The 25,615-nt window shown below is 37.2% G+C and overlaps 1 protein-coding gene across 2 annotated transcripts in view; it reads right to left on the minus strand.

Moving 5' to 3' along the window:
• The window catches only part of chst11 (carbohydrate (chondroitin 4) sulfotransferase 11), a 63,969-nt gene that overhangs the window by 20,657 nt on the left and 17,697 nt on the right, over positions 1–25,615 (minus strand). For both annotated transcript variants that reach the window (XM_053508597.1, XM_053508596.1), the window contains exon 2: positions 2,496–2,581. In XM_053508597.1, the coding sequence (XP_053364572.1) occupies positions 2,496–2,581 (86 nt within the window). The remainder of the gene's footprint in view (positions 1–2,495; positions 2,582–25,615) is intronic.

A 25,615-nucleotide genomic window follows, 5' to 3' on the forward strand; every position in this document is an offset into this window, starting at 1 on the left:
AATGGACATGAGAATCTTTATTGTTTGACTATACCAACCAATAAATGTGTATTGATAATGTGAACTGTATAATGTTAAATGTAATTAAGTCAAAATTAAAACTCAAGAAACAAAATTGTTTTTGCTGTTTCAAAAAAAAAATCATATCCAGACACCACCATATTTCATCAAATGTGTTTTGTATATATATACACTATCGTTCAAAAGTTTGGGGTCACTTGCAAATTTCTACATTCTATAACAATACTGGGGATTTCAAAACTCTAAAATACCACATATGGAATTAGGTAATTACGTATCAACGACAAAAACAACAGTTAGTTGTTATTTTAAGACACAGAGGTCAGCCTTTCTGTAATAGTTCATGCAGGAACAATATTGTCAAGTGCATTTGCAAAATCCGTCAAGCACCATAATGAAACTGGCTCTCATGAAGGCCATCCCAGGAGGACGAGACCAAAACCTACCTCTGCCTCAGACGAGAAGTTCATTTAGAGTTATCAGCCTGAAAAATGACCAATTAACAGCACTAAACAGCATTAAAATTAAGTCTTTACATTTGGTATTTGCATAAGTAGCAAACACATCTCACCATTAACTGTTCAAAGGAGATTAATGCATTTTTGGACGCCTTCAGCATTCCATTACAATGTTAGAAATTAATGTAGAAAAAAAAAGTCAGAAACGATCATGGAGTTAGAAAGTGACCCCAAACCTTTGAACGGTAGTGTATGTATATATATATATATATATATATATATACAGTCATGTGAAAAAATTAGGACACCCTTTGAAAGCATGTGGTTTTTTGTAACATTTTTAATAAATGGTTATTTCATCTCCGTTTCAACAATACAGAGAGATTAAAGTAATCCAACTAAACAAAGAAAACTGAAGAAAAGTCTTTTCAAGATCTTCTGTAAATGTCATTCTACAAAAATGCCTATTCTAACTGAGGAAAAAGATAGGACACCCTCACATGTATTCCCACTTAAATTGGCTCAGATCTCACACAGGTATATCACACCAGGTGCACATAATTAGTAGATCGTTACTCTGCATGTTGAATGAGGCTTGCCCTATTTAAACCTCAGACATTTAGTTTGGTGTGCTCCTGACTGTTGAAGTGAGAGTGAGCACCATGGTGAGAACAAAAGAGCTGTCAGAGGACTTCAGAAAAAAGATTGTAGCAGCCTATGAGTCTGGGAAGGGATTTAAAAAGATCTCAAAAGATTTTGAAATCAGCCATTCCACTGTCCGGAAGATAGTCTACAAGTGGAGGGCTTTCAAAACAACTGCCAACATGGCCAGGACTGGTCGCCCCAGCAAGTTCACCCCAAGAGCAGACCGCAAGATGCTAAAAGAGGTCTCCAAAAACCCTAAAGTGTCATCTCGAGAACTACAGCAGGCTCTGACTACTGTTGATGTAGAAGTACATGCCTCTACAATCAGAAAGAGACTGTACAAGTTTAACTTGCATGGGAGGTGTGCAAGGAGGAAACCTTTGCTTTCCAAGAGAAACATCGAGGCCAGACTGACATTTGCCAGAGATAAAGTTGACAAAGACCAGGACTTCTGGAATAATGTTCTTTGGACAGATGAGTCCAAAATTGAATTATTTGGACACAACAGCAGAGGACATGTTTGGCGTAAACCAAACACAGCATTCCAAGAAAAGAACCTCATACCAACTGTGAAGCATGGAGGTGGAAGTGTCATGGTTTGGGGCTGCTTTGCTGCAGCAGGACCTGGTCAGCTCACCATCATAGAATCCACGATGAATTCTACTGTGTATCAGAAGGTGCTTGAAGAACATGTGAGACCATCAGTTAGAAAATTAAAGCTGAAGCGGAACTGGACCATGCAACATGACAATGACCCAAAACATACTAGTAAATCAACCAAAGATTGGCTGAAAAAGAAGAAATGGAGAGTCCTGGAATGGCCAAGTCAAAGTCCAGATTTGAATCCCATTGAGATGCTGTGGGGTGACTTGAAAAGGGCTGTACGCGCAAGAAACCCCTCAAACATCTCACAGCTGAAAAAGTTCTGCATTGAGGAGTGGGGTAAAATTTCCTCAGACCGATGTCGAAGACTGGTAGATGGCTACAAGAACCGTCTCACTGCAGTTATTTCAGCCAAAGGAGGTAACACTCGCTATTAGGGGCAAGGGTGTCCTATCTTTTTCCTCAGTTAGAATAGGCATTTTTGTAGAATGACATTTACAGAAGATCTTGAAAAGACTTTTCTTCAGTTTTCTTTGTTTAGTTGGATTACTTTAATCTCTCTGTATTGTTGAAACGGAGATGAAATAACCATTTATTAAAAATGTTACAAAAAACCACATGCTTTCAAAGGGTGTCCTAATTTTTTCACATGACTGTATATATATATATATATGCACACTGCATATAAATATAAATTATTTGATAAAGCCAGTGTGAAATCAGATATGTATCAGACAGGCTGGTATTTATAGCCTGTTGCAGAGGTACCTTTGTGGGGTTGTAAAGCTCCTGCAGTGCATTTCTCGAGCCTTTCCTACAGCAACCCTCTGCTGCAAATGGGTTTCGTCTCATTACTGAAAAACAAACAAAGACAGAGACAGACAGTTAGCCAGTAAATCAGACACAGACCAGAGGTGAAACCAGAAAGCTAAAATGTGTCGAAAAGACAGTAAACACCTACATGTTTATAGTTTAAACAAAGTGCATGTGCCTCAGACCAAAATCCTCAGGAGGGGTTATTAAACTTTTTTTTTTGGCAGACTCCCTCATATCTTGTAAATTTCCACATGCACAGGAGCAAATAACACATCAAGCATAATGCAAAGATTTAACACAAATTACAACAGAGCAGAACATCTCTATTGACACTAACTGATAGCAAGCTATTTTACTGTAAAATGAGACATCTCCAGTGTTAGGTAATTTTGAGGGAGAAAAAGCCGCTTTTCTTTTTTAAAAGAACCAAGAAGTATTACAAGCTATGAAAAAATATTTCATGCATTGTTTTAAGTGAGTTAAAATGGTGTTAAAAGCACAAAGGCCAATTTTTCATTGTGGACGATTTTGTAAAAGGCTATAACTTCACCTGCCACAGACAAATGAGCCTGCAGTTGTGTTTATGGCTGTGTAAATATATAATTTATAATCAATAATAGTTTTGGTTTTAGTTTCATAAAAAATAAAATAAAAAAAGACTTAAGCTTTAAGTCCAAGAAAAATGTGTCATGTTTTCTCGTTACTATTACTTTTGTAAATACTGAAAAAATACTAAAAAGCCCCATTTTGCTATAAAACTCTTCATTTTTGTTCATGTTTGATTTTTCATTTCATTTTTCTTGCCTTAGGTCTCTGCTAAATCTCGATTATCATGGATTTCTCCAAAGTGTGCCAGTAATTGTGTAGACCTAAATATATTTTAATGAATTTGAGCAATAAAACTTGTGTATACATTATGTAAGAAAAATAATGAATCAATGTCATGTTTAATGTTCTGGAACCTCCACAACACAAGTAAGTTCCTATTATCTTTATTAGTTCCTATAAGGAATTTTCCCCCTCTGTGGGACGAATAAAGGGATATCTTATCACTCATTCCGTCACCAGCTTACCTTATTTAACTCTTTAACGAAGTGAATAAGACGAATAAGAAGTAAATAAGAATAAGCAGCTTGTCATGTAATCAAGAAACCACAATGTGCAAAGCCCTTCATCATGAAGACTTCCTCGTCTTTTGTAACATAATGCTGACTTTTACCAATAAATACATTAATAAATTAAAAAAAAAGATACTATTACTATAAACCTGTTATTGAACTGACCAATTCCGAGTTGAGAATTTATGTGGTTTGTCAAAAAAAACTAAAAATCCATTTTGTTTTGTCTCCCGACACTTGGCATCACAGACCTCATGCATTATTAGCTAAAGCGTGCAAAAAAGTGGGAAGTCCTTTATGTCAAAGCATATATGAAATATATGTGCCATGAATATTTCAGATAGAGAAAAACAAATCTAAGATTTCCCTTCTGCTTTCATGCTATCTTTATGTACCAGGGTCATCCCTTATGCGTTTTATGCAAAGCCTACAATGATTGAGTTTGTAAAACTGAATCACTGAAACCTGTGAAGCCATATTCATTTGATGTAATACGTAGGAACTGCGTCCGTTTCTCAGGAACCAGTAACCATTGCTTAAAATGGGAACATTACTGATTTTTTAAAATGAATGAATCATTTATTGAAAAGTAAGCAAAGTCATTGAAATGTCTTGATGAAAAATGCACTGTTCCAAAGTCATTTAACAAGTCTGTATTGTTGACAGTAGCAGTTTTGGGGACCAGGGTTTTAAGAGAGTAAAGCTGCTTTTCCAGGAAGTTATTATGCAATATGGTTATATATATATATATATATATATATATATATATTGTCTGCCTGCTGCTCTGAGAATGTTGCATGATTTTTACTGTATTTTATGTCTATTTGAGTTTACATCAACTCAACCAGTCACTTTATTAGAAGCATTTGAACACATGCTCACTCTTTCAATAAACTAATCAGCCAGATCCACCGAAACTGGACCACTAGATATTTTGAGGGATGTTACCTGTTTTTTTCTTCAGCCCTCCTGTTTTGGTCTTAATGTTTTGTCAGTTCTGAGATGTCTTTTCTTCTCACCATGGTTGCACAGAGTTAGTTATTTGAGTTACTGTACCCTTCCAACCAGTTTGGCCATTTTTCCTCTGACATTTCCAATGAATTTTCCATGAATAATGCATTTCTACCCACAAAACCACTGCACTTTTTCTGCACCATTCTATGCAAACTCTACAGGCCACTGTACAGTATGTGAAATTCCCATCATATCACCAGTTCCAAAACGCTCAAACCAGCCAAACTGCCACCAACAAGTATAACATCGTCAAAGTAACTAAGATCACATTTCTAATGCTGGATGATTTGGTGGTAATTATACATTTCGGGTGTACAAGTGTTTCTAATAAAGTTGACACTGGCTGGATACACTAGCCCTTATTCAGAAAACTGAAGACTGCTAGGATTTTGAATTGTTCTTAGAGTGTGCCAAAGCCATATTACTTTAATAGCAAAATGAACAATGAACAATCATTGTATCTCTTCAATTAAAGGGTTTTCCCGTAAGCCATTTATTTCTCAGAAACTTTGTGAATGAATAGTGTAGTAGTCTTTATACATCCGTGACATTTAAAAATGATTCTTTTTTTTTGCTGCAGAGGTTTAAACAAGCAGAGCTTCGGTTTTCTATAATTAACTGTAATGGATACATATTGAATAACCAAGTATAACATTGCACCAACTAACATACTAGACAGAAATGAATTCAGTTTTCAGTTTGGAGTGAAGGTCTTGATTCTCGAGATTTATTCCCCCCCTGAAATTGCTACAAAGAATGCTCTCTACTATTCAGGATTTACAGATGAAATCGTCACTAAAACCAAAAGTCCATTGTGTTTTTTTTCTTCATGCTGTATATATATATATATATATATATATATATATATATATATATATATATATATATATACAGTAGGAAGAAAAAACCACAATAAACTTTTGGTTTTAGTGACGATACTGTATATATACGTTTTGTATATACATTTTGTGTTAGCAATCAATGCTAAGAGTAACTACCAAGTCATTTTAGGCATGCTGGGATTTTTAGGTAATTTACAAACACATCTGGGATTGTTGTGTTTCGTTTTCACCGTAACTTTGCAAATCACCATCACTTTAGAAATTTTTTTTACATGATGCACCAGTCGATCAGCCAGTGACCAGAATTGTCTGTTTTTCAGCTTGATCTGCCATGACCGATCACGCTGGACATAACTGTACCTGAGTAGTAGGTTCTGAGTAGTGCAACAGAAACGCTTTTTCATGCGTTATTTCTCATGCAGAATTATGATTATGATTATTTTTATTATTATTAAAGTTGCACATGTTAAAAAGCCTCAGATTGGGCTTTATCTCAGTAACCACTGAATTAGTTTCAGACCCACTCATCCAAGACTTTGGAGGGATTTGACGCGGTAAAATGTCACTGTTTCTTTATAATTCTACAGATGGTACACTTTAAACTATACTCACACTAGCATCCTGTGTAGTATAACTATTTGTTTAGAAATAAAAATTATGGTAGATGATAGAGACATGCCACTCAGTAACACATCGGTATGTATGTCAAAGAAATGTAGCTTTTTCTTTAAATTAATTTTAAGTTAAATGTTAAAGTCTTATATTTGAAAATAGTCTGCATCCTTTATAACTGCTGCGCATGGTTTTAATGGTTCTAAGTCTTAAAATTGTAACAAAATCTAAAAAAGATGTAATATTAAAACCAAGCGCAGCATGTATCGTGGTATTGTATCGGTTGGTGACTGGTGACTCCCATCCCTAATCTCTACACACTTGATAACAGGATACGATCAATAACAACAACACAGGTATAATGTATGTTTTACTTTCATTGTTGCGGCCTGAAAGTAGAAACTAATAGTTTGGAGACATTTGTAAAAGGGAAATGGAAAAAATGTCAGATTACACAAATTATAAGATTCCGAGAAACCAAGTTAATAGTTTGGTTTTACTGGTTTATAACATCACACCTAATGTACGCACAATTGATAAATGTGTCTTGTTTTACTGATGTTTTGTCACTTTTAGCTCACACACATAGCAAATATAAAAAATACAAAAACAGCCACCTGTTGCTTTGTTAGGCTTATATACAGGAAATGACTGTACAACTTTTATATACCAACTTTACTTTCTAAAATTACAAAATGAAAAACAAAACCTAATAAACCAGTCAATTCTGTACTCTCACACACCGATCTACTTTAGTGTAAGTCTCCTGTGAATATGCTTTAATAATTTATGACATTTCAGTCTTTCAATGCTAAAAATTAAGTTATAAAGTTGATATTTAAGAAACAATACCATACCATAAGCTTCCTAGTGTTATTCTCTATTTTCCCCTACAGTTCTCTATTCTAGCAGAAAACAGAAGTGTTTGAAATTCCCTTTCAGATTCACTTACTAACCCCCTACACCTTTGGAAATGGAGTTGTGTGCGTATCGGTATATCAGATTCAGACATCATAAATAATTGAAGCATTTTAACAAGCCATGATGTAACTGGGCTTAATGGGTTTGCAATTCGGTCCACTGACAAAAGCAATCATTGCATAACAGAGCTAATGTCCACTAAAGAAAAAAAAGATATCCTGTGAATACTCTCTTTGTGTCGCACTGATACATGATAAATGCAGATGGTTACAGTTCATCAAGGCCTTATTGCACTAGTTCAGATGATATTCTCAGAGAATGTTCTTATAAAGAACAGATTACCAAATATGTTGGATTTGATACGTCTGTTATCAAAAAGAGCGTTTTTTACAACAGAACTAAAAAATGTGCCTGTTATCAAGGCAGTAGATATGAGTAATGAACTTGTCCTTACGTGCACTGCACCGTATTGTGCGCAACATGATGCTTATTCCCGCCTTTTACTTCATACTGTGCTGTGATCAGCGGGTTGAGATGTTAATCAGGCTAAAGGCCTGTCTTTTGTGTACATAATGGTGGTTTTTGGTCAGTTTCTTAAGTTCCTCCACCTTTTGATCAACTCCCTGTCATGCTTGATGAAAGCTTCTTGTGGATTCTTTGTTTGAACGTATGCAGCTTGAGAGGTAGTCATACTGCTTCATGTGTACAGAAAATCACTTCCTCACCTCCAGGTGCAGTTTGTGCATCGTGCAATGCAGCAGACGTGACATCATGTGCGAACAACCTTTCATTATCTCTCTACTTCTACCTGTGATAAACCGATTGTTTATAAAAGTAATAATGTAAGCAATAAAAGGTACCAACTTAAATGTAACTATAAATTGATTACAAAATATGTAGTGCCATTCTTTAAATTAAAAGAAATGAAAAAAATTATAATAAAAAAATCTTTTTATGAAATTTCAGGGCAGGCTGCTATAGAAAACAAATCAACTTCAAGGCTATAACTGCGCATAGACCACTTTGCATAGACCACATCACACTACTCCATCCTTGGTTGTTTTCCAATAACAGCACACAACCGAGTGAGATGGTTATCACATAATATTAGCACACGTGCACATCCCTGTAGCGAGAATAGATACTGCGTCTCGCTTTTTATACCAAACCATTTGCTGAATCTGGGCATATTAAATGCCGGGAAGGACAAACTAGAGAGAAGGTTAATGATAAAAGAAGAGGAAAGAATGAACAAAATGAACAAAACCTAATAATTATGGAGAGGAAAGAGGGAAAATGTGAGAGAGAAGAGAAATGGGTTTCTACAGCCATTACACACAGAACAGTTTACAGCTCATTAAGGCTAGAAACAATAAAGGGTACACAAAAGATCAAGGCTGTGTGTGTGTGTGTTTGTGTGTGTGTGTGTGTGTGTGTGTATGTCTCTCTGTAAAGTTCAGTGTGCGGCTGTTCCACCTGAGAAAGCAACTCAGCAGTATGAGACACCATTATTCCACCAAAAAGAATGTTCTTGGCTAAAACCAAAATCACGACACAGTGGGGAGGAAATTTTAAATGGCTTTTAAAATTTAATTTGCTTTCTTCATTTGTTCACTGGTGCATAAATAATACAGACTTACTATGCTATGCATTTGTAATTGTAAATGGAAAACTCTAATGTGATGAAAGAAAATATTGATAAGCCATTACTTTGCAATTTATTAAAATACAATTTCAGAGTTTCATCATCAGCCTTTTACTGAACATTACTTTTTATTTATCTATTTAGACAGCAGGGTGTCTTAGTGGTTAGCACTGTCGCCTTGCACCTCCAGGGTCCCTGTTTGCATGATGTTTGCATGTTCTTCCCGTGCTTGGTGAGTTTCCTCTGGGTACTCCAGTTTTCTCCCACACTCCAAAGACATGCAGATTAGGCTACTAGTTCCCAAATTGCTTGTAGTGTGTGAATAAGCGTGTGAGAGACCCTGTACACAGGACAAAGCAGTATAGACGATAAGATGATGACGACGATGATGATTTATTTATTTATTGTATAGGGATTTTAACCAACGTTCCCCCGTCCCTGAATGTAACTAAAACAGTTGCGACATATTATACTTTAAACCATTTCAAATTTCCCTGCACTATTGAAACGCCAGGAAAGAAAGACGTATTTTGGGGATATTTGGTACAGAGTGAGCTTATTTGCTATAATTTGCTTGTGCAAATGAAACAGCTCATGGTGACAGTTAGAGGTCTATATTTATTCTCATATTTATTCATTCAAAGTCACTTGCCAAATGAAATCTGCAAATATAGAGTTTCCAGTTTATTTGGTGTTAAATGTGTGTGTCTAATAAACACACAACTCAGTGTACATATAAAATGACATTTTTAACAACAGTGTGAAACATTACAAGGACTGTGGCAAAGAGTGTGCACACTGCTGAACTAAAGATCTAAAAGAGAAGTACTACAATAAACTTTGCTCATTTTAATACCCAACCCTGAAACAATGCTGCCAGGTATAAAACTCAAGTAATGGGGATTTCCTTCTTCCCCTTTTGCAAAACATTTTCAAATTGTTGTCTAATTAATACATCCTTCCAATTTTGTTATAATTTCCTCCTTAATCTTAACCTTAAGCTATGTCTCCCTCATCACACCGTAGTTCTCGATCGCAGTAAAGCAAATACAAGCCTCCTCCGAGATACAGAGGACTACACTGCCGCATTTTTACTTTTTAACCACTTCTCGTGGAAGCACATATGAGAATCGTGATAAATATTGAGCTAACAGATGTCCACTGTTTGTTAGCATCACTCTGACTGACTGGGGAAAGAGGAAGGTCATCCTTCATGGATCCCTACTGAGTACAGGGTCAACTGATTCTGCTCTCCTGGGTGTGAGTTACTCCTGACATCTGCATGTTTTACAGCATGACCCATGTGCGCCAAGTTTCATATTCCTCGCCTATGTACATCCCCTTGGTACTTCTGTAGAATAAAAAGCTTGGCGCTGTTGAATTTGTGATGCTGATGGAAGTTTTTTAAATTCATAATATTAATGCTTTCAGACATGCCATATTGGAATTTTTTTTTTTTTTAGCATTTATGGAAAGAGTCACCACTGTGTAAACTATATCTTTATCTTTATTTCACCTAAGGAAAGTTTTTCGCAATTGCTGTATGGTTTTTCTTAGTAATAAGATTCTTTCTGTCTTATCTTTAGGAGAAAGTGTCATTTTTCAATAAACACGAAGGGTGATCATGTCATACTGGGCCTGGTGATAAATGAAGGCGTAAATTTGAATGACATTTGCAGGAGACTTTAAGCGCAGCACGGTGATGAGACTCTTAGTCGCAGTAAAACATTTGAATGGTGCAAACGTGTCAAAGAAGACTGTACATCCGTGAATGATGATCCCCGCCAAGGTGGCTTGGAGCCCACTGCAGTCGTTCCAGTGAACGAGTAGAGCACATTTTCCAAGGCATTTTCCAATACCTTATAGTACTGAAATAATTCAGTGACATAAACCCTGCGCTAACATTAAACATTTCTGCTTATCCAGAAGTTTAAGAAGTAGTTTTTTTAGGACACGGTCTACTGTTAACGGTATTTTCAAAAAAACAGTAATTACACAATTTCCGGTATATCATCCACCCAAGCCTAGAATATACTCTATCTATGTGATTACACAATGACGTGGTTAAAACATACCCTCACCCTGCACATGGGTCACAGCCTGTTTCCTCCCAGGCTGTAATAACACATTATCTCCAACCATTCATCAACAACGGATTATGGTATACAGGGGAATTAGTTCTTCGCTATTTATCCCTCACACACATACACACAAGAACTGATTACTTCCATTATGAAGTTTTAAAAAGCCAACAATAATGGACACCCCTGCACACACACCCCCACACAAGAACACACCCTAAACTTGCCACAGGAAAATTCAGAGACCAAAATTCAGTGGGCCATAGTGCGAAGAAAAAAAACGGGGGAAAGAAGTGTGTGTGTGTGTGTGTGTGTGTGTGTGTGTGTGTGTGTGTGCTCTGTGATTTCTTGTTGAAGTCATTTCTGAAGATTACAGATTTCCCATTGGCAAAATATAGGTCAAGGGAACTCCACCCAAAAATACACACACACACACACACACACACACATGGATGGTTAAATACGATACACTTTCCTAAATATATTTGGGTAATGTTTTCCATATTAATCCAAAAAAGTTAACCATTTATGTACAAGGGGTGTTTACATCAAACCAGGACTTTCCAATGAATGATGGTATAAAACCGACTGACATTTACAGAAAACTTCAAGAACAGTACGGTGATGAGACTCTTAGTCGCAGTAAAACGTGAACGTTGTGAACATTTTAAAGAAGGCTGTACATCTGTGAATGATGATCCCGGCCGTGGTGGCTCAGAGCCCACTGCATTCATTCCCGGTGAACATTCAGTGAGTGTAAATGCCTGATGTTTAAAAAAAAAAGGATAACTAACAAGTCGGCAACTTGCCAAGAGATGCTTTTGTCTGTGGGAACTGAACACACAATCATTTACCAACACCATTTGCACATTACAGGACCTCGACTGGGAGTTATGGTCATATCCCCTGTGCAGTCCTGACCTCGCTCCAAGCCAGTTTGGTCCATTAAAGGAGTTCCTGGGAGGTCAGCGTTTCAGATGTAAAACAGGAAGTCCAATAATGGCTCAGACGTTTTGAGAAAACTTTCTACCTTGATGGTGTCCAAGCACTAGTGAAACACTGGGATGAGTGCATCAGTGTAGCAGGGGATTATATAGAGAAATAAAGGGAGTTTTTACTGTTATAACTGTGCTCTGTTATTCTGCACAATCAGTGCAAAAAGTCCCAGGTTTGACATGAAAGCCCCTTGTATTACGAAACAGAATAAATTAAGTAAATATTACCATTGGAAACAACTGTGCTGTATCTTCATTCTACAATTTTACTACACACCCTGCTTCTACTGTATAACATCTATACAAACAGGTACTACTAAATCTCCAGTGTTTTATTGGTTTAATTCACTTCATACAAGAGCTATTTGCCAAACTTGGAACTCGAATAAATAACATACACATTCTGTTTTTATATCAGTTTTTGCAGTCACTTCCTGCTTGTCCACTGTGGCCAAATCTGTCATGTGTCACAGATACAACTTCATTAAATATTTAAGCGAACGCTCTGGAGAACATTCCTTAATTAAGATGTGTTTGGAAGACTTTAGATAAGAATTAATTGAGTGTGGGTGGGCATGAGGGAAAGTGTGTGATCCCGGGGGGACAACAGGAGACACAAGTGTGAGGTTGTGATGCTGTGGTAGCTTTTAACTTCCTCTTTATATATTTACATTTCAGCTTTCTTTTTATCTTAAAGGTCTGATATAGCAATTATAATGACTGCAACATAATCATTATTATTATTATTATTATTAAATGAATGGTAGAGTGGCGGTGAAAATGCTCTGTGTGTGTGTGTGTGTGTGTGTGTGTTATACATCTACAGAATAAGGACAATAGCAGAGACAAGAAAAAAAAAGAAATAGAGACAATAGGGGGCTGGATGATAAAATAATATAAATGTTGTGATAATTATACTGTTGCCTTAGACCTCCAGGTTGTGAGTTTGATTCCTGCCTCAGGTCAGTCTGCATGGAGTTTACATGTTCTACCTGTGCTTGGTGGGTTTCCTCTGGGTTTTATGGTTTCCTCCCACAGTCCAAATACATGCAGCGGTTTGTTTGCAAACATATGTCACCATGCACAGCATTTACTGTACAAATATCTTTAGTGATGTAATAATATTTTTGTCATATCCTCCAAGACACAAAAATTAATGTAAGAGAGGAAAAAAAGGCTAATTGCTTTTCCTCCTTGCTATATGTCCCCGCCGCTCATGCACTCAACATTCAAAACTTTACACACACACACACACGCACACACACACCAAAACTGGAATCCTCATCACCGAGACCGCAGTTTGACTAAAAATGTACAGAACAAATGCAGACACACGGCTTCTACAATGTGCACGTTCGACTCAGAGCTTCTCAGAAGATCGTAGTTCAGAGGTCAGACTGAGGACAGTCAGGCTGTTGAGTCAGCACCCTCCAGCTTCCTTACTCTTAGACAGACTGCTAAACAGACCCCCTACACACACACACACACACACACAGCTGAGGGAGAGTACTGTGTGGTTAGATGTGAGAAACGGAGCATTCATGTGCATAACTACAATCAGACAGTCGGAAAGAATTTGGAGAAGTTTAAGTCATGGCCATGACTAAGAAGGGGTACTAGAGGGGCAACTTAACATTCTCACCTCAGAACACAAAATAATATATTTTATACTCCTGTACCTTGATTTTCGAAAATTGGGTTCCCTGAAATCAGAGCAATCTAAACCTCAAGACTGAAATATCACAGAGAATATCTAATAGTAAATGATAAAGGAAAAGACCTTTTGTGAGCTGAAACCGTCTTTAGGTAAAGATTCATGCGGTGAAACACACACACACACACACACACAAATACACACACACACAGACTTTCCTATTTCTTTATGCCAGGTGTTCTTTGAAGGATCTTTTATCAAACCTACTGCCCTCTGTTTCTCCCTTGTGTCCTCTTTTCCTCTGGCTCTGCCGTATAAATCAACCTGAAACCCAAAACCTGTCACACTCGCACACACACACACACAATGGCTGTGACAACGGCTGTCACTGCTCATCTTTTCTCGGTTTACCTTGAGTCTGGCATCTCATAGTGCTCTCAAGTCACATTCAGACTGACAAGACACATGTGCCCACACACACACAAACACACACACACACACACACACGCACATACACACAAAACAATATCATATATACATAGTAGTGAAGCATATACACGTTGAAAAGCTTGAAAACCTGTTCGAATTTGAGATAATCTAACAATCATTCTTAAAAAGTGAGTCATTTACAGTCTTATGGTGAATATTATTAAAGGACTAGGACTGACAGGCTACTCTGGAAAGTGTGGGTTTAATGCAGGGCTGTCAAATCTTATCCAGGAAGATCCAGTGTGGGTGCAGGCTTTTATTCCAACCAAGCACAAGCCACACCAGCTAGTCTATTGAGCGTCTATTTAAGAATAATTAAACAGGTGGAATCAGATGTGACTTCTGCTTGCTTGGAATGAAAGCCACACCGGCCCTTTCCCGGATGAGATGTGACACCCCTGGTTTAATGCAAATAACCTAAAAAAAATGTTGGTGTGAGATTATGGGCTCTATTTCTGTGCTGTAACAAGGAGAATTTGCATAAATTAGTGGTATAACGCTAGTGTATGGCTAATTAAGTTTGGCCTGAGCTCAATTTTGTGGTGATATAAATCGCAGTGGGACTTTTGAGGGCGAAAACTGCACTTGTGATGCCACCCAAGGAGGCACTAAAAGTCTTGCCACAGGCTCTTGCAGTTTTTTTCTGGACGTTTACTACAGTCTTAAAAATGCTTCACGTCCTAAAGGATGCACACAGTAAACAAGTGCATAGCAAGGCTGTTTTTTTGTTTTTTACAGCTTTTGTTCTTCCTGTGTCCATATGGGTTTCCTCTGAGTTTTCTCCCACTGTCCAAAAACATGAAGGTTTTTACATTGGCCTGAACTGACATCACACCCTGCATTATACCCAGTGTTATCAAGATCGGCTCTGGATCCACTGAATCAGTTTAAAGAACATAAGGTAAAGAATGAACAAACAAACAAACAAATGAATTCCTAAAGACTTTTTTGATTTGTTACTCTTGAGAAACTTTTGAATGTTCTGTATGAAACATTGTTTCTCTTTCGTTAAAGGTTCTAAGTAGATCCCCTTTCAATTCCAAAGAAGAATCTTTAATTCTATTTAAGTTAACATAAATAGGTTACATCAATGGATATTTACTGACTATTAATGAATTCTGGCTAATAACTGTGAGTCAAACAGCTGACACATTATCATGCTCAGAATATATTTATATAGGCATTCAATAAAATGTGTAGTGAAGCTAATTAAATATCCGCTTTGCCAGTCCTACAGATAAGTAATTAGACTCTTCAGGCACGTGAACACACCCACAGTGTGTTCGTAAAGAAATGCATTTGTTGGAAGTAACATCAGATGGCCAGCTATTTTTAACCACTAAAATACCAACTTTACATGTGTAAGTAACTCGGATTGTAAGCCATTACTAAAATAGCACTGAACTGAGCCTCTGGCACACACTTAGCTTTAAAGGGGGACAAGAGGAATTGATTTGGCTGAATAATTGCATCTATGATCAGGAAAAAAATGCCAACATTTATAAATTTATTAACTTAATAGGGAAAATTTTTTAATACCTAATTTTTAACAATTCTGATTAATCAGCAGTACTGACTTATTTTTTGTCTTTTTTCTACCAGAGCAGTTCCAACATTAAGGCAACTCAATAGTTTTTGCTAAAACTTTGTTTCCATAGCAACAACTAATTCACAGCGACTTTAACAAAACCTAATATAACATTTAAACATTAAAAACTTGACATTATATACACACATGGCGGCATTGATGGTTTCCTTCGGGTATTCCAGTTTCCTCCCACAGTCTAAGACATGCAGATAAGACTAATTGCCGTTCCCAAATTGCCCTGAGTGTGTGAATGCATGTGTGAATGTTGCTGGGACATTGAACCATAGTCATTAAAATTGGAATGAATACAAAAATACAATGGTCACCATTAACCACCACGATCCCTAATTGGGGAAAATCGCCCGCAAGTTTCACCGTTTCGTGAGCGTGACGGATAATTCAGACCAAAAGAACAAGTGAATACTTAAGTTTAGTGTTTAACAAAAGCCCTTTCTTTTCCTTTCTATAATTTTCCATTTAATCACTCTCTCAAAGGAGAGCCTGCAGGTTAAGTCATGTCTTGTTGTCAAACGAAATCTGTGACAAATATTATCTGATGATCTCATGACGTTTGTGAAGTGTCATAATTCGTCCAATTTAAAAAAAAAAATGTGAAAAAAATGAGGAAAGTCGCCCACAAGTTCTGCCGTTTCATGAAGTGAATGGACTGGCGCATTGTCATGAAGAAGGTGCACTTCAATTTTTTTCAAGCTGGGGCGTCATTTTGTTTTTAGGGTTTTCATATAAAATTTTTGTAACAACCAGTACATATTCAGAACAAAAGACTTTTATTGTAACATTGTGACAAACTGCCTGTTTTTGTTGTTTTATTAACTTTAAATGGAAATAAATAATTGACCCTGTTTAGGTAACCACCGTTTATATCTGCCATAATGTAAGAAACCTGCATTATGGGAATTTAACATTAAATATAGCTTTACATGGATAAAAAGTATACATTCATTAATTAGTACAAATCACTCGTAGGGATCATAAAATAAAAGACTTTACAGTTTGCTGTTATTAAAAAAGATTTAACTTTGATGTGATACAATCAACTTTACTGTGTTGCAGAGCGCATGACATCACTCCGCCGTTGATTTCTTCCTGTAACAGCACAAATCAAAGAGTTCTATTCATTACATAAAGCACTACCCTTTTATTGTTTGAAGGGTTCCATAAGTCAAGAATGAAATTTCCCCAGTGGACTAAACTTCCCAAGATGAGGAAAAGTAGGCAGAAACTCAATGAAGGTTATAGCTGAGCTAGGAGCAAGACAGCGCTTGTAACAAATGCTCTTATCACACTGCATTGGTACAAACTGATACTTAGGAAAAGACACAACAGCAGTCAGATACCAGGATAAGGTGCATATAGTTTAAGGATGTACAAAAAACATTATCCATAGGATCCAAGTCTCTCGCAAAAGGACATTCTTGCACATAAAATGTGATCACTATCTATGTTCGCTGAGCATGATGGATGATTCAGAACGAGAACAAGTGAATACTTAAGTTTAGTGTTTAACAAAAGCCCCCCCCCCTCCCTGATTTCCCATTACATCAGTCTCTCAAAGGAGAGCCTGCAGGTTTAGTCTTGTTGTCAAACAAAATCTGTGACTAATATTATCTGATAATCTCATGACTTCTTGTGAAGTGTTTTCTTCAACAACAACAAAAAAACTGACTCCGTCAGTTTGAAAACAAATTTCACACAGAATATCTGAAGTCACGGCGGGTTCACTGTGCTTTGGGGCTGAAACTCGCAGGAGATTTCAGCTGCACTGACTGAGGCAGATACAGCAGCACGTTTTTACAGTCTGATGATTTAAGGAATAAGTCATCAAGGAATTTGGCTTTAATACAAGGGCTTATAAAAGTCCAGGGACTCTATCTTTTTTTTTAGTAAGAAATAAAAACAAAAACAGCCCCACACAAACATATGAACCCAGCTAAGATGAGAATATTTTAAAGGTTTTAACATTTATATTTTCACATTCGATTAATCCTTGTCAGATCATTTGTCATGTATGGATCTTTTTCTTCTGATATGAAATAGAATACAATCTTACGTTAAAATTTATACATACAGTATATCCCTGTTATATTTGATTGTAAAATGTACTTTAGGTTGTAAATCAATCATGTGAAATATAAAACCGTAATAATGTATTTCATATTAAAGTGCCCAGTGGGCTACAACACAACTTTGACAACATGCCATCCATCTTTAAGTGTTGACAACACCTACAGCACAAGATGAATTTTCACCTGGAGAGACCGCAAGCCCACCTGATCCCCAAAAGCTTACTTCTTGGGACAATTAATGCGAGAACTGTCTATCATGGGACACTCACTCACTTACTCTTCATCAATGCTGCATTATCGTATGTACAGGGGGTCTGGAGACTATCCCAAGAGACCTACTGTAGGGCACAAGGCGGAGTTCACCCTGGACAGGGTTCCAAACAATCACAGGAAACACATACACACACGCGAGCAATTTGGAAATGGCAATTAGCCTAATCTGCATGTTTTTTTAACCACTAAGCCACTGTGTCGCCTCTACCACAGAACTTTGTCACATAAATTTTGGGAAACAAATGTTTTAGAAAGATCAGTTTAAAAGGTTTGTTGGCCAGTGAGGATTGTCTGTTCTGCAAAGACAACTGGAGATACAGTGCAAAGAAAGTAGCTATATTTATTCTGAGTGCTATTGTTCTCTATTCATACAAAATCATTATGATTGTGAAGTATGATTTTTTACCTCATACTTTCACACAAATAGACAGACAATAAAACTGGGTTTAGGGATCTTCTGCATGTTAGAGTAGATGAATGTGGCTTTTTAATTATACCTGTTTTTGCTACTAGAGATGGTTCATGCTAGAAAAAAAAAATCCAACATATATGAGATTACTTTAGCCACATGCTGAAAAAAATACACTGTGTAGTGTGCATTAGGCTTAAGACCATTTTCTCCATATCCTGGCCCAACGTTGATTGAGAGGCAACCTTACAATGTAAAACGAGAAAGGGCTTTGAGACTTTGGACCTTTTCAATTCGGATAAATGTGTCAAGCCCTGCCAAGTGGAAGATAATACTAATAATTCATTGTTCCTCTATACATACGAGCCAATATCGACACAGTTCTTATATAAGAGACTTCTGGTATTTGGATCTTTCTCTATGCAGTTGTCGCTCTAGTGGTCTGTGCTTGGATGATAGTGTGTATGTGTGTGTATGTGTATGGACTCCCTGGTGTGTGATAACACGTCTGCAGGCTGGAAAGCCATCTGCCACTCAAGAGCTTCATCCATCAAAACAAAGCAGCAGTGGCGGCCAAACAAAACACTCCAATCCATTCACAGACCACACACCCAACGAGTGGATGAATGTGTGTGAATGGAGTCGGTGGGGGCAGGTGCCCCCTGGAGTGTAAGGATATGCCGGAAATCTTTAGATTGCCCAGTAGCTTGAAACCCATACTAAGAGCATCTGCAACAAGCCAGACACAGTTCCTAATTAAGCATGCTTTTGCTTTCATTGCATGTTGTAATGTCCATCAGGAGTGAGATTGAAGGTCAGTTTAATTCATGACTCAAAAATATCACAATAATCCCAGTTTAAATGTAGAGTATATAGCCAATTAGCTGGTTACAGAGCTGCTTAAGTCAGCAATGAGTATACACACACATAGACACAGACACACACATACATTCTGATTTATCAACTGGGAATTTTAATGCACAACATCCTTTCAGAATCCCTTTTCAATGCCTTCCAGCGGACTCTACAGCACAGCTCAGTCTTTTTAAACACTTTTTCGCCCCTTTTGCTCCTTTACTGTCAGTGACAGTAATCACTGTGGTTTATAATCCTCCTCTCGTATCAATTAACCGACCCGCTTTCTTTCAGTGTTAATTTATTCTCTTTCACTCTTTTATTTTTCAAACAATAGCCTCTCTAATTGCACTCACTGTAATCATTCAGTCATTTGTGTACACGTACAGCTGAAACACATCTGCTATTTTATTTTATATTTCTGTCATTCTCTTTATTTTTGGCAGTGTTCACATATGGTGACAGGGAAACACTAAAATAGCATCCAAACAGGGTATAAATCTCTCTGTAACATTAGTGAGTTTCAGGTTGTGGGTTACAGTGGAAATGATTCACATACGCTGAAGTGACTCAAAAGGAAAAACATCACTAGAATCTCTTTAGGGACTTTAGTCTGCCTCACACAGTGAACTTCTTTCCCCTCACTTAAAGCTTCACTGCCTTTTTTTGTTATTTAACTGCTATTTCCCTAGACAGTTCCTTCAGATGACTTCAAATACAAGAATGTATCTTCTTACTTAAGATGCAAAATGAGAATAAAAGACATACGCCCCCACAAATCTCCAATGATCACAATAGTACCGTACAGTAAGTCCCCTACATACAAACAAACAAACAAGTTTAACCATGGAAGTTACACACATGTCCGTATGTACATCCCTGGATGTCCGGAAGCAAGCATAAAAGCAGCAGCGATGAAGAACCGCCAAGCAATAACAAGATACAGTAAGGAATAAAAGATGGAGACAAAAGTTTAAATAATTGAAAGAATGCTTGTTCTTATAACATGAATCGTTTAACCATCGGCACGATTCTAAAGAAAAACTGTACTATAATATACTGTGTATAGCCAATTGTGTAAGTACCTGGACATGTTTGTTGGACTTACAAACAAACTAGACTTTGTCCGTATGTAGGTGACCTTACTGTATATACAGTAGATTCAGCTATCAACAAAGGAGTGTAGAGGAGAAGAGAAGGCAACTATTCACATGCACACAGAATATGTATACAATAGGATGTAGAGAAGAGAACTATACACATACACACTCAGAGTATGTATACAGTCGAATGTATAGAATAACACAGTTAGCTCACAGTTTACTTCTCCATAAGAAGAGCATGAAGCTGTAAATGTACAACAACACAAACACCATGCTGACCAGCTGTAACCTTGAACCCCTGAGACTCTTAACATGGATCCATACCCATACAGGTCATTACCCCTGACTGGAAGATGCATTACTGCTCCCTGGGGAGGCAAAACTCAGCAGGAGCTAAAGAAAGTGCACTAACTGTGGAATATTAGATTACACAGAGTCTGGTTCATAAATATTTGTACATTGACAAAATGATTTCCATTTTTAGTGGTATACCATGGTGTACAGGAGTTGAAATTACTGTAAATAATGAATATGAGTTCAAAGTGGAGACTTTCAGTGTACAATTGTGTTCATCTCCAAATAAAGAGTACAGTGTACAGCCTGATGTATATGCCCCCCACCACCTCTTAAAGACTTATTGGACAATATGACATAGTCATAATTTAAATCATAGCCTTTAATAGTTCGCACTGCCTGAAATCTGGGACCCACAGACATCACCAGACACTGGATGATGCCATTTTAACGGTTTGTCTCAATTTTCTTGCTTGTTTTTGCAGGTCAGGCGACTGATCTGGCCATCTCAGGACAATCTATTTTTTTACATTGCCGTAAAAACATCTTGGGTTGCTTTTGCAGATTGCTTCTGGTTATTGTCCATCTGCTCCGTGAAGTGCTGTCCAATTATTATTGATGCATCTGGCTTCATGTGAGCAGACAATACAGCCCTATAAACTTCACAGTTCATCCTGCTGCTTATGTCAGCAGTTTTCTTGGCAGCCCTTGCCATAAGATGAAGTGTTATGCATTGGATCATATGCAGTTTCTACTTTTCTCTTTCCATTATCCCAGTACAAGCTGATTATTGTCTTATATGTTTGTAAGATGTTTTTCCAAAGCTGTACATGCCTGCTTTTTTAAAGATGGTTTTATTAAACGATAATTTGTTCTTCCTATATTGAGGCTTAGCAACGGTCTTTTACCTTGTAGTGAACAAAGTGTATTTACTCTGGCGAAGATTTCTCTTGATTGTTGTCTTTGACAAAGATACACATACCTAGGAATGAAAGGGGGAAGGTATGCTTCTGATTTTGCAATTGCAATTGAAAAATCCTAGCTTCAAGACTTGGTGCCCAGTATATTATGCTTTCAGAATGTCTCGTGTCACCCCTGTGCCTACCTCCTTGAGAGAGTTCTGAATCTGGCAACGTATTGTGAAAAGGGTTTTCTTCACCAAAGTAAGATTTCTTCTGTCATCTACTATAAGTGATTTGACCTTTTAGTGTTTTGGGCTCATTTTATAAATGAACCACACTTAATGTTTTATAAAACCTATTAATACTGTATTATTTTTTCACTCTTAGGATGTCTTTGGCAGTGCCAAAAAGTGGTGTAATGTTTTTTAGTATACATGTTTGCATTCTGGAACCTGGTGCGCATGACGTTGCCTCCAGGTGTTTCGGTTGAAACAGACTCAAAAAGTCAGTATCATAAATCAACACCACAAACACCACACAGAGACAAAATGAGAAACTTGCACACACACATACACCTACACACTCCCCTCAATCCACGCCCCCATTAAATGCCACAGAGGCAGTTGCCATGGGAACTTGCATGAGGAAGTGAACTGATGTCAATGTCACCCAGAGCTGTGGGAATCAGTAAAAGAGAAAGTGATAAACCCACTAACGACACACATGTACCAAAAAGTATTACATAACTAACAAACCTGGCAATGCTCAATGCCAAGTTTATTAATTTAGTTCATTCAACTGTATTTTATTTGCAGGGCACTTTTAACCACACCCTGTCAAATCTGGATGTTAATTCGATCCCAAATGAGCAAGCCAGAAGAGACAGTCATGGGGAAAATATTCTCTGGGGTGAAGTAGGAAGTAGTTTCTCCAGTTGGTAAGGTGGACAGTTTGTACCAGTGTTAAAAAATGTGTGAAATCCAGTAATATAATGAGACATTTCACATCTTGGATCATTCAATGATCATACTACAAGTACCGTCAGAATAAAATACAACAAGCATTTAAATGCCCTAAATTATCAATTCTCAGAGTCTGAGATCTTAGCAATACAGCAATACAGTAGCAGTCAAGCTCCTCTCCACCAACATATAATGGACATGTATATTTTAAAATAATAAAGAATAATAAATGGTATAAAATATAATAATAATGATACATCCTTTCGTCCATCTGTAGTCCAACTAGGAACCGTGGGGGCCAATGGTGATTATCATTGAATTTATTTCCAGTCAACATTCACACACGCATTCACACACTACGGGCAATTTGAGAATGACAGTTTGCCCAATCTGCCAGTCTTTGGACTGTGGGAGGAAAACATGCAAACTACATGCATCCAGGCCGAGACGGGAATCGAACCCCAACCCATGGTGTGCAATGCAACGTGCTGACCACTTAGCCACCGTGCGTCCATTATAAATAATAATAATATGGTTTGTAGCTCTTTTTATATTCCTGTCCAAAACTGTTTTCTCTCAACAAACACATAGACTGTAATCAATTTATACACATGGTTACGGTCAAAAGAGAAAATGTCATGGTGAAAAAGACATGCACATACAAATGGACACATACACAGACCACAAAATTACAGAGTAAGAATGAACTGTACAAAAGTGAGCTCTTAAAATAGTCAGTGGGGGAAGTGACAGCAGTTACACAGCACCGAGTCAGACGCACACAGACACGGATATCCACACACAGAGAGGTGTTTGCCAAAGGGCACGTGGTTCTTACACTATACACATTTATTTGAGTCAAGTATCAGTAGCATGGTATGCAGCACTGACTACATAGAGTTAGAAATGGAAATTATTCCTACTTGTTATGATCACAAACACTGTACACACACACACACACACACACACACACACACACACAGTGCATACACCTAACCCTAATTTTAACCTCAGCAACCACATGGACAAATTGGAAGAAAACTATATTTAAATTCAAAACGCTAATGTGATGCTAAATCGAAATGAATATATAAAACGTAACATCATAATAAAAAAGTTAACATCAGTTCTATTTTCTCAACAACAACAAAAAACACACTAGAAAAACAACAAAAAAACAACAACAACAAAAAAATAGATGATTTTTTGGAGATCCCCAGAAGAACTTTAAAGTATAAATCCGATATCACGAAAACATGCTGATTGATCTTTAGGACTAAGGGCAGTGTCAACTAAGTCCCATGCCCATTTAATACACCAATGAGAGTTTGTACAGAATGTAGAATTTAACAGGCAGTCAGTGTATTTCAAATAAAACTGTCAATGTGCTCGGACCGTTCTTTCTATTAAAAACATGGTCTTCAGTAGCAGCGACATCTGGCAACATGGGAAACATAACTTGGTGTTAGCAGAGCTGGCCTACACTGGGACACAGCAGTACCAGTATACTGGTCAAACAAAGAGAGCTAAAAGAACCTGTTTTTGTAGCACTAATTCTTAAATACCTTAATCTTGGGGATTGGTCCGACCTGCTGTTAGAGCCTCTTTACTTTGTCAACGTTGTTCCAATAGGCAGCTCTTTCAATGCTATCTTTATGTTTCATACATTGGAGAACCCGAAACCAGTCTCAAATTTTCTGTCTATATATCTGTCTGTATATCTGTGTGCCTGTCCAGTCAGATGTTGTCACAGCATCACGCAAAACTGGCAGAACAGAATTTAATCATACTTTGCCAGTCATTCAGTATTTGCCTGAAGTTAAAGCTTCATCATAAAATCAATTAAAATGGTGAGTAGTTATGAGCAGTTATGTACGCGATATTTTACTGTTAGTTTACTGATACTGATAGTTTACTGTTGTGAAGCAACGTTATACCTTGCTCAATTCAAACAAAGTGAGCTTGACTAAGTTGTGCAACTGAAAAGTGTTCACTGTGATGTCACAAGATTATTTTTACTTTAAATCCCATATTAACAGCATCAGCTGCTAAGGGCCAAGGAACTAAAATTGGCTTAGCCCTCTGCATAAAAACAATGGTACTCTCTCACTCTTCCTTCTTAGTCAGAGGGACATTAACCAATCAGTAATGTGTGAGTTTAAGCATGTAGAAGACCTGTTACACTTACAAAGACGATTTGTTTATTTGTTTAACAGTGTCCTACAATGTAGTAGCACTAGCATGAAATGAGAGACCACCTGCAACAAAGTCCCTGTTTTATAAAAAAAAACAAAAACATAAGAGATGTTTAATTTTTTTGTCTTTCTGTGTTTGTGCAACTGTGCTTCTGATAAATTGTGTATCTTTAGCAAATTGCATGTTTAAGGGACGGGATAAGAAGTCAAGACAATAGTGGGCCTAAAACAAAACCTTGTGGGATACCACATTTCATTTCATTTAGACCACTATGAATTTCCCTTGTGGGTAACAATGCTATAATGGAACATTTTTTTTTATTTATATTTTTTTTTTTACAAAAGTTATGATGGAACACCATTTAAAATGAACAGAATGAATACCATCCTTTTTCGGGGCAGCAAATTCTGTTTAAAAAAAAAAGAATATATTGCGGTTCTCCAAAAGAATCTAATAAATATAATAAATAGCTCTCATATAAAAAAAAAACACACGTACAGTACCTGTACACATGCTCCAACCCCCCCCCCCACACACACACACACTCCCCATGACACCTAATTCACCCTAGTTTCCATGGTGATCCTGTTAGACTTCTTGAATTCCTTTTATATTGTTTTTAACTTTTTTGTCTTCTTGCAGTCTTTTATTTTCATTCTGAAAATCTCTAAAATAAGACGAGAGTAATAAGATGAGCATGCTTGTTCAGTGGCTGCTGTTGAAGTGTCAGACTCATCTTCCCTGTGGTCCAGTAACACCCAGGAAATTCAAATTCACACAACATGTGCACACACACATGATAGGAAACATCCAGACACAATGGAAGTGTAAATCTAACAGAGGGAACCATGGGGAGATTATTAAAAACATTCAACAACACATGTCTAACACATTTTCTGCCTCTGAATAAAATCTGATTTCAATCTGATTCACATCGGTCTTGTTCCCAACACGTTCCTAAACAGCTCTCGTTGTTTTTTAAAGGAATATGCATGTGTGTGTGTGTTAAACAGATGATCATGTGGTCTGCAA

Source organism: Clarias gariepinus, chromosome 12 (assembly GCF_024256425.1).
Source record: "Clarias gariepinus isolate MV-2021 ecotype Netherlands chromosome 12, CGAR_prim_01v2, whole genome shotgun sequence".
NCBI lineage: Eukaryota > Metazoa > Chordata > Actinopteri > Siluriformes > Clariidae > Clarias > Clarias gariepinus.